This window comes from Muscardinus avellanarius (assembly GCF_963383645.1).
Source record: "Muscardinus avellanarius genome assembly, chromosome: 12".
In the NCBI taxonomy this organism is placed as follows: Eukaryota; Metazoa; Chordata; class Mammalia; order Rodentia; family Gliridae; genus Muscardinus; species Muscardinus avellanarius.
The window spans coordinates 69,126,130-69,136,458 of record NC_137798.1 but is presented as its reverse complement, the minus strand read 5'-3'; the positions used below and the strand labels follow the sequence as shown (position 1 = coordinate 69,136,458).

Here is a 10,329-nt window from a genome sequence, read left to right as displayed (position 1 = left end):
CTAGGTGGGGGGTGGCCCGTTGGTGTACCGCAGCATGGGGTAGAAGGAGCGGGCGAAGTTGTTGGCCTGGGTGCAGCTGTAGTCCTCTTCGGAGGAGGGCAGCAGGCAGGCCAGCAGCAGCAGCAGCAGCAGGAGCAGCTGCAGGGGCAGCGCCGCCCTGATCACCCTGGAGAGGAAGGAGCGCCGCGGCCGCGAGCCGCCAGGGCCAGGCACCCTGCCAACAGAGGAGGCGGAGAGCCGATCAGAGGCCACCCCCGCCCTCACCTGACCCCTGCTCTGTAAGTAAGGAACCCAGGCTGGGAGATCAGCGCGGGGCCGACAGCTGTGGTCTAAGTTTGGGAGAGAAGCCCAGATCCCAGGAGAAAGAAAATTCAGACTTTGACTAGGAGCTGGAGAGTGGCTGTCAGCGTGAATTGTGGGCCCCGGGAGTTGCTGCTGTGACCGTAATGCCATTACCTGCTGGCCGTCTTCTGCTCATCTCCTGTGGTCCGCTCTGCTTCAGACTGCTGGAATAGAGAAAACGGTGGGTGAGTTGAAGACAGTTTAGTATTGTTAATGACCAAATGAATTCTTCCTGAAGTTATACAACTCCCTTAGCTTGTCTTCTTGAAACATTTTTTTTTCTTTTTTTTTTCTTTAAATTGGGGATTGAGAGGCAGGCGTGGTGGCGCACACTTGTAATCCCCGCCCTTGGGAGGCTGAGACAGGAGGATCACACAGGTTTGAAGCCAGCCTCAGCTACTTAGTGAGGCTCTCAGCAACTTAGTGAGACCCTGTTTCCAAATAAAGTATAAAATAGGTCTGGGAGTATAGCCCGGAGGTAGAAATGCTCCTGGGTTCCACCCTCAGTAAAAAGAAAAATAAATAAATAAATTGGGGATTGGGCCTAGGGGCATTTTACCTCTAAGCTACACCCCTAGCCCTATTTTTTTTTTTTTTTAATTTGAAACAAGGTCTTTAGTTTCTGAAGGCTGGCCTTGAACCTGTGATCCTCCTGTCTCAGCTTCCCATGTACTGGGATCACTGGCCTGCGCCAGTACTTCCTGGCACACTTTTTTTTTTTTTTTTTTGGTGGTACTGGGAATGGAACCCAGGGGCCTTCTACCTTCGGGCTACACTCCCAGACCTATTTTATATTTTATTTGGAAACAGGGTCTCTTAAGCCAGCGAAGCTGGCTTCGAACGTGCGTGATCCTCCTGTCTCAGCCTCCCAAGCATGGGGATTACAAGCTTGTGCCACCACACCCAACTTCCTGGCACACTTTTAAGACTAGAGTAATACATTGAGATTCAACTCTTACAAGGAAGGAAGTAATCTGGTTTGTTAAATTACCAAGTTTAGCCAGGCGTGGTGACGCACGCTTGTAATCCCAGCATTTGGGAGGCTAAGACTGGAGGATCACAGATTCACAGCCAGCCTCAGCTATTTGGTGAAGCCCTTTGCAACTCAGTGAGACCCTGTTTCAAAATAAAGAACAAAAATAGGGCTGGGAGTATAGCTTGAAGGTAGAATACCCCTGGGTTCCATCCCCAGTACTGCAAAACAACAACAACAACAACAACAACAAACAATAAAAAACAAAAAAACCCCGAGTTTCATATGTTAGGTTTTTTTTTTTTTTTTTTTTTTTTTAATACTGGGGTTTGAACCCAGTGGCATTCTACATCTGAATGATATACCTAACCCTATTTTTTTTTTTTTAAATAGGGTTTCATAAAGTTGCTGAGGTGTGTGCTATCAGGCCCAGCTTGAGTCAGGTTTTTAAAAAGTCTATTTAATTAAAAAGTCTTTGGAGGAACTCTCTTGATATGCAGGTTGAAGCAGATCTTTGCTGTCACGGAATGTCTAAACAGGCCCAGAAGTCCCAAGTTTCTGTCATGTTAGTGATTTAAAAAAAAAAAAACAAAAAACCAACAGTGTTAGCTGCATAGTGGCATACTCTTATATTCCCAGAACTTGGGAAGCTAAGACAGAAGGGATCACAGGTTTGAGATCAACCTCAGCAACTTAGCAAAATCTTATTTCAAAGACAAAAAGGGCTGGGCGTGGTGGTGCTCGCCTGTAATACCCTTAATGAGACCCCGTTTCAAAAGAAAGAATAAAAACTAGGACCAGAGGTGTAGCTCGGAGGTAGGATGCCTCTGGGTTTGATCCCTAGTATTAAAAAAAAAAAAAAACACAAATTGATCCCCCCAAATTCAGTGAGGTTCCCACAGAAGGAAGGGGCTCTCACCTTCACTTGGAGAGCTGGCATGGAGGGTGCTGGAGGCTGGTCTCTTGCGTCTACCTCGTCAAAGCTGGGCAGAGATGGGTCTGAGTTCTGAAAAACACAACTCTAATAGTTCAGTTTAGGGAAGAGAAGGTTCTGAGTTAAGAGTCCAGAATTGTGCACGCCCGGCAGAATTTTAAAGGAGCAGCTCCCCCAACCCCCCAGCTCAAATCTTCCTTGAACACTGGTTCTTTTTATCCCTCGCTCCCGAAAGAGACTTTCAGACAAAAAAGATTAAGGGAACATAACCAAGGCAAGGCCAACCATCTGCATGTGGAACCCTGAATTGCAGTTGACAGGGAGCTCGCCACAGGTCGCTGACAATCACGTGGCGATCAAGACTGGTCCCAGGGGCGCAGGAGGACGTTTGGAGGGACTGCTGCCCACGTCTGGGGAGGCCCCGGTCTGGGTACTCAATCTTTTTATTTTTATTTTTGTGACTGGGGATTGAACCCAGGGTTCTCTACCTTCAAGCTACATTCCCAGCCCCGTTTTATATATATTTTTTTATTTTTTGGTGGTACTGGGGTTCCTGGAAGCCCTTCTACCTCCGGGCTACACTCCCAGACCTATTTTTTATACTTTTTTTTATTTGGAAACAGGGTCTCCTAAGCCAGCGCGCGCGGCTGGCTTCGAACCTGCGCGATCCTCCTGTCTCTGCCTCCCAAGCGCGGGGATTACAAGCGTGCGCCACCACGCCCGGTGGCCCCGTTTTATATTTTGTTTTGAAACAATTGCTGAGGTTGGCCTCAAACCTGTGATTCTGCAGTTTCAGCCTCCCAAGTACTAGGATCACAGGCGTGCGCCACTCACCCAGCTTTCCAGGCTGCGCAGCTCGGGAGAGGCCCCGGCTTCCACTCAGACTAGCTGCCCGAGGCTCACGGCTGCAGCCTGCTCCCTGTTGCTTTAACTGTGACACCTACGAGGCGCAAGTGGACTCACCTGGCTCCTCTGCAGGGACATCAGGTCTCGGGACACTTGCTCACGCAACTGTCTCAGCTTCTTCTCGATCACGTGGACCTTCTCCTCCGCCTCGATGTAGTCTTCCCCGTGCCCCTTAACGAGGAGGCTGTCGGAGAGCGCCTGTAAGGAGTTCACTTGCGGCTGAAGTTCCACCAGCTCCTCTTCCAGTTGCTGAAAGTCAAAAAGCGTGTGACACAATTTATAAAGGGAAGCCGGTGTGGCCAGCTGAGGCTTTCTCAGTTCCGGGATGAACACAGGGCGTTGCTCAACTCCAGAACCTTCTACTTCTCCCATCTGCCTGTCTGTGTCTTTAGCCCAGCACTGTGGAGAGAGCGAGCCGTCCCCTGCTGTACTTTTTATTCCTTCTCACTCTGAAGGTATTTCTGATCCTGGAAGAGCAGACTGTAATCCACCAACACAGGAAGTCAAGGAGCACCCTGACTCGAGAACCTGAGCATCAGCAGCTTCAGCGTACTCTTTAGCTATCTGGAGGTATGTGCCAGACATGACCGCCACTTGAATTGTTGAAGGTGGTTATCTTGCTTGCTGTCCAGTAGGGGAGCCACTAGACACATATGGCTGTTTCAGTTTTAATTAGTTAAAATGAAAACGTTGGTTTTAGTCACAATGGCTACTTTTTAGGTGCTTCATAGCCACACATCCCCCCTGGACACTGTGGAGCTTAACACATCTCCATGGAAATAGAACATTTCCATCACTGCAGAAAGTTCTATTGGACACGAGAGAGTGCGGCTTTACAAAGATTTTTAGCACAAATTATGTTTTTAAAAAGTACTGGCAGCTGGGCATGGTGGCGCACGCTTGTAATCCCAGCATTCGGGAGGCTGAGACCTGGAGGATCGCGGTTCGTGGACAGCCTCAGCTACTTAGTGAGGCCCTCTGCAACTTAGTGAGACCTGGTTTCAAAATAAAGAATAAAAAATAGGGCAGGGGGTGTAGCTCAGAGGTCGAATGCCCCTGGGTTCCATCCCTAGACCCACCCCCCCCACACAAATAAGTAAATAAAAAATAAATAAAAAGTATTGGCCAAACCAAGTATGGTGGCACACGCTTGTAATCCCAGTACTTGGGAGGCTGAGATAGGAGGATAGCAGGTTGGCAGCCAGCCTTGGCAACTTAGTGAGACCCTCTGTAACTCAGTGAGACCCTGTTTCTAAATTAATTAATTAATTAATTAATTAGGGCTGAGTGTATAGCTCAGAGGTAGAATGTCCCTGAATTCAAGTCTCAGCACACACCCTCCACAAAAGTAATGGTCAGCATTTTTAAATTTAAAATATTGAAAATTAAGCCATATACTATTTGTATGTGTGTTACTGCATCCAGATTCAACTAATCGAGGATCAAAAATATTTCAGAATGAAAAAAGTTGCAGTTATTATGAACATGTACAGATGTTTTTCCTTATCATTATTCCATAAATATTATATAATAGGTATAAGTAATCTAGAGATGATTTAAAGTACAGTGGTGGTTGTGTGCTGGCTAAAATGCAAATAATATATGCAACTCGTACTTTTTTTTTAATGGTACCGGGGATTGAACCCAAGGGCATTCTACCTCTGAGCTACACCTCCAGCCTTAGTTTTTAGTCTTTTTATTTTTTGAAACAGTGTCTCCCTGAGTTGCAAAGGGCCTTACTAAGTAGCTGAAACTCTCTGCTAACCCGTGATCTTCTCTGGTCTCTGCCTCCAGAATGCTGGGATAACATATGTGCTACCATGCTAGGCCTCCCAGCCCTATTTTTTATTCTTTATTTTGCAACAGGGTCTCACTTAGTTGCAGAGGCCTCATTAAGTAGCTGAGGCTGGTCGTGAACCTGTGATCCTCCTGTCTCAGCCTCCCAAATACTGGGATTATAGGCGTGTGCCACCATACCTGGCTGCAACTCATACATTTTAAGGAACTTGACCATCTCAGAACGTCCTGTAATCAATCTTTCATGGATGTCAAGGGATGACTGTATTCACATGGCCTTAAGTGTGTCAGGATGATGATGATGATAATAATAATCATTATTATTATATAATAATGATTATTATTTTCTCGTACTGGGGATTGAACCCAGGGACATTCTGCCTCTGCGCTATACCCTCAGCCCTATTGTGTGTGTGTGTGTGTGTGTGTGTGTGTGTGTGTGTGTTTCTTTTAAAACAGGGTCTCACTAAATTGCTGAGGGCTTCTGAGGTTACAATGAATACCGACTTCCCAATTCCAGAGTCTCAGACTTCTTGCTCTGGCTCTTCATTTCTGCAAGCCAATTCTGCTCCAGGATCACAGGGGCTACTTGGTAGACATCAGCTGGAACGTGAGGGCTGAACTCCACTCACAACTACCTCTGGCTCAGTGGTGCACGTGAGCCCTACATGAGGTTCCCTTGTACTGACCTGCAAGAGCTAGTGGCAGCCAGTAACGGTCTGCAGAACCCCTTACGACGAAACTTACCATCAGTTCTTTCTGGCACTGCAGGAGAACCTGGCGGTCTTCCTTTGGGTCAGTGACATGAGCCTTCTGTCTCCGGTTCTCGGCACTCTCTAGCCACAGGAGCAGGTTTTGGCTCAACTGGTGGAAGTCCTTCAAAAACAACATGTATCAGAGCCTTGGCTGTCTTAACCCTAGCCCTGATGCAGATTATGCTCTCAATAATGGTAACAGTGCCCCAATAGTGTTAAAGTACGCCCCAATTGTGGTCAACTCTGCCATCAATAATGGTAAACTATGGCCTTATGGAAAACTATGCCCTAATAATGGGAAATTAAGCCTTCAATAATGGCGCACGATGACTCCATAATGAGAAATTATGCCTTTCAAAATGGTAAATTGTGGTTCAATGATGGCACATTATGCCCCAATAATAAAGTATGCCAAAATAATGCAATAATAAAGTATACCAAAATAATGGTAAACTATGCCCCAATAAAGGTAAATTATGTGCCAATAATGGCAATTATGCTCCAGTAATGGTAAACTATGCTGTAATTATGGTAAATTATGCCCCAATAATGGAAAACTATGACCCAATAATGGTAATTATGCCTCAATAATAGTGGACTATGTTCTCAATAATGGCAAACTATAACCCCACAATGGCAAATTATGCCCTCAGTAATGGTAACTATGCACCAATAATGGAAAACTTCCTAATAATGGCAAACTATGCCCCAATAATGGTAGCTATGCCCCAATAATGGTAAACTGTACCCAAATAATGGTTCGCTGTGCTCTAAATGGCAAATTATGCTCAACAATGGTAAACTTTGACACAAATTGGTAAATTATGCATAAAAATGGTAAATTATGCCTTAAACGGTAAACTGTGACCCAATAATGGCAAATTAAGCCCTTAATAATGTCAAACTATTAACCAATAATGGCAAACTATGCCTTCAATAATGACAAATTATGCCCTGATAATGGTATACTATGCCCTAATAATGGCAAACTATTCCCCAATCATAAGGGGCAGATTAAGCCAGGTGTGGTGGCTCACACTTGTAATCCTAGCATTCGGGAGGCTAAGACCTGGAGGATCGCGGTTCGCGGACAGCCTCAGCTATTTAGTGAGGCCCTCTGCAACTCAGTGAGACCCAGTTTCAAAATAGAATAAAAAATAGGGCAGGGGGTGTAGCTCGGAGGTCAAATGCCCCTGGGTTCCATCCCCAGACCTGCAAAAAAAAAAAAAAAAGGGGGGGGGGTGCAGATTTCACTAAAGCACAGGCCCTCAGCCCAAGGAAGGGCAAAGCAGAGGGAGGCTGAGCCCATGGGAGGCATGTCGTAGGGCAGAAAGGAGGGGTCAGGACACCCACTGATTTCACCTATGAACACCACACGCATTACTCAATGAATCTGCTGGACTTAAGGCTACGGGAGCCTGGCGGCCAGGACAGGCTATGGGGGGCTCACAAGATGGGGTCACAGCAAATAGTGCTGGGCAGTGCTCAGATGTCTCTGGGCTAAGAGACACCACCTCAGTCAGTCCTCGCAAGGACCCTAGGAGGTAGGCACTAGAGTAATTCCCATTTTTCACATGGGAAAACTGAGTTCTAGGAGGTGCAATGGCTTGTCCAAAGTCACACAGCTACTATGCTGTACAGCTAGATGCACTGCTCCAGGACCCGGATCTCTCAATCACTCTGGTAAGGGGGGGGGTGGGGTGAGCATAGGGTGGCATCTCCAAACTACCAAAATGCTTGCTCTAACCCATGCTCCAGGCTTGGGCGTAGGCAAGCATCGGGTCACTGAGATGGGGAGGTGGGCAGTGCTCTTTAGAAAGAAATGTCAAAGCACACGTGTTTCCTAACACACGTGTTTCCTAACATGAGCCTCATCTGCCCGTGCCCAAGCAACCTGAGGATAGTAAAAATATCTGCCACTCCCATCACGTGGGCCTGGCTGCTGCCAGGAACCATCGGGCTGAGTCAGCGTACCTGGCACTGCATGAGCGACTGCCGCAAGTCCCCTCTCCAGCTCTCCACTGCGTCCTGGACGGCTTCCCAGCGCGGGCCCAGCTGGCGGAGGCGGCCCTGGAGCTCCGTGGACTCGCTGCTCTCGGCTGGCAGAGATTCCTCGCAGCTCACGCTGGCAGAGGCCATCAATGCCTTGTAGGTTTCAAAGGCCTTCAATATCTCCTGCCACAGAGGGAAAAGAGTGATCAAGTACTCTGGAAAGAGGTTGGGCTCATTCTGAACCTCGGCAGGGAACAGCTCTCCCGCTCACCGCCACAGAGACAACAGCGACCTCGCCCGTGGCTGACTGGGAAGCAGCAGGCGAGGGAGCTGCCCTACAAGGCCAATGAGCACGGCCAGCTGGCCTGCAGGGCCCGCCGCAGAGACTGGCCTCCCGCTGACCGCCACAGGTCTTGCTCTAGGGCTGGCTTAACAGAATTTCGCGATCAGAGTAAAAATTTCCCTGACAAAGTCTGTGTAGCTTTTCTGCACGTGCCCCTAGGTATTCCAGAACTGCTATTGCTTAGGATGAATGGTGATCCCTGATATACTAATGTGCAAAGTAAAATTACAGAATAAACATGAAGAGTGGCTGGATACCCTAAGACCCTGGCCCTAGGCCTTAGAAGCTCAGGCTTGTGCTTACTGTACCCCCAAAGTACAGGGCTCTGTCTCTCCTCTGCTCCCTGGGCTAGCTCCTGTGGGGCCCAGGCTGACTATGTGGGTGACAACTTCTACATGTATAGGAGAGTAACCAGATCAGGCCACAGGACCTGTCAGTAAGACTGCTGGTCCTCCCCAAACTGCGACCTTTCCAAGGAAGGCTGTGCTGCTGGCCTTGCCTGGAGCTGTGGCATACAGTTTGGAGAAGTGACTTTAAAGCCGGGCGTGGTGGCGCATGCTTGAAATCCCTGCGCTTGGGAGGCAGAGACAGGAGGATCGCGCAGGTTCGAAGCAAGTCGCGCTGGCTTAAGAGACCCTGTTTCAAAAATATAAAATAGGTCTGGGAGTGTAACCTGGAGGTAGAAGGGCTTCCAGGAACCCCAGTACCACCAAAAAAAAAAAAAAAAAAAAAAAAAGAGAAAAGTGACTTTAAGCTGCTGACAGTGGTCACCAGCACCCTCAGAAGAGTCTAGAGGTGCCTTGAAAGTCAGATCTTCTCAGCCCTGGGCAATCTGAGCCATACCTATTCAGTGCTGCTCTGGACTTTTCACAAGGAAGAATTTCACTTAAAATTAATATCATTTGCCGGGCGTGGTGGCGCACGCTTGTAATCCCAGCATTCGGGAGGCTGAGACCGGAGGATCACGGTTCGCGAACAGCCTCAGCTACTTAGTGAGACTTTCAGCAACTTAGTGAGACCCTGTTTCCAAATAAAATATAAAAAAAAGATCTGGGAGTATAGCCCGGAGGTAGAAAGCCTCTGGGTTCCACCCTTAGTACCACTGTACCACCACCAAAAATAAATAAATAAGTAGAATATAATAGAATAAAAAAATAGGACAGGGGGTGTAGCTCGAAGGTCGAATGCCCCTGGGTTCCATCTCCAGACCCGCAAAAAAAAAAAAAAAAAAAAAAAATATATATATATATATATATATATATATAATTTAAAAATCTGTGTCCTTGTCAGTTATAGAAGTGATGTGAAAGAGAAAGGTCTCTATCACACCCTGTCCATAAGCTGCCACCCATCCCGTGAAAAGTTATGATCCACTGGTTTGGTACATCAAGGTGTTTGCAGGCATTTTCTGAATTCTCCTCCCACCCCCACCCCACTTCCCATTCACCTGCAGTCTCTTCGCTCTGAGCTCCAGTTCCTGGATATTCGAGGGAGGTGTGGCCATCCTTAAAGTTTCTAGCTCTGCCTCGGTTTTCCCCAGCCAAGCGGTGATGTCGCTGATAACAGAGTTCAGCTGCTGCACGCTTTGTTTTATTCTGAGTTTACTGTGAAGCTCTTGTGCTTGAATCAGCTCCCATCTGTTAAAGGCACCTGGAACCCCAAGCCACCAATGAAAAAGAGCGATCATGCAAATGGATTTCTCTACCTGCAGCTACAAGGGGTCAGGGTGGTAAGTACAGGGGATGCCCCTTGCAGGAGGAGCCAGGCTGCGAAATGTTCTCTTCTAGAATATTACACAGCACACCCCCCTGGGCCACCACATTCCCAGAGGCTGACAAGAGGTGGGAGGAAACCCGACGTGTGGCCAGTGTGTCTGGAGCTCAGTGACTCAGCTCACCTGCTGTCGGGCGTTTCCCCCTCTGACCCACAAATGATTAGGATAATGCCATCGTCTCCCTTTAGAGCCAGCTGGGTAATTACTTTGGTAATTACTGGACTGATCTCATTATACCAGGAAACACCTGAGAACAGTTTAAGTCATCACCTTTGTGTCTGATTTTTATATACATGTTAAATTATTAAAAGTTATCCTATGCCAGGCATGGTGGCACATGCTTGTAATCCCAGCGCTTGGGAGGCTGAGACAGGAGGATCGCACAGGTTCGAAGATAGCCTCAGCTAATTAGTGAGGCTCTCAGCAATCTAGACCCTGTTTCTAATAAAATATAAAAATAGGTCTGGGAGTGAAACCCAGAAGTAGAAAGCCCCTGGTTTCCATCCCCAGTAC

General features: G+C 47.5%; 1 protein-coding gene across 1 annotated transcript in view; it reads right to left on the bottom strand.

Moving 5' to 3' along the window:
• LOC308271520 (nesprin-2-like) overlaps window positions 1-10,329 on the bottom strand; it is a gene marked incomplete at its 3' end in the record, with an annotated part of 253,796 nt that continues 243,467 nt past the window's right edge. The window contains exons 91-97 of the mRNA XM_080707904.1: window positions 9,490-9,692; window positions 7,682-7,882; window positions 5,700-5,828; window positions 3,213-3,404; window positions 2,235-2,321; window positions 457-506; window positions 1-214 (exon numbers count right to left, since the gene is read on the bottom strand). Of these exons, the coding sequence (XP_080564030.1) occupies window positions 1-214; window positions 457-506; window positions 2,235-2,321; window positions 3,213-3,404; window positions 5,700-5,828; window positions 7,682-7,882; window positions 9,490-9,692 (1,076 nt within the window). The remainder of the gene's footprint in view (window positions 215-456; window positions 507-2,234; window positions 2,322-3,212; window positions 3,405-5,699; window positions 5,829-7,681; window positions 7,883-9,489; window positions 9,693-10,329) is intronic.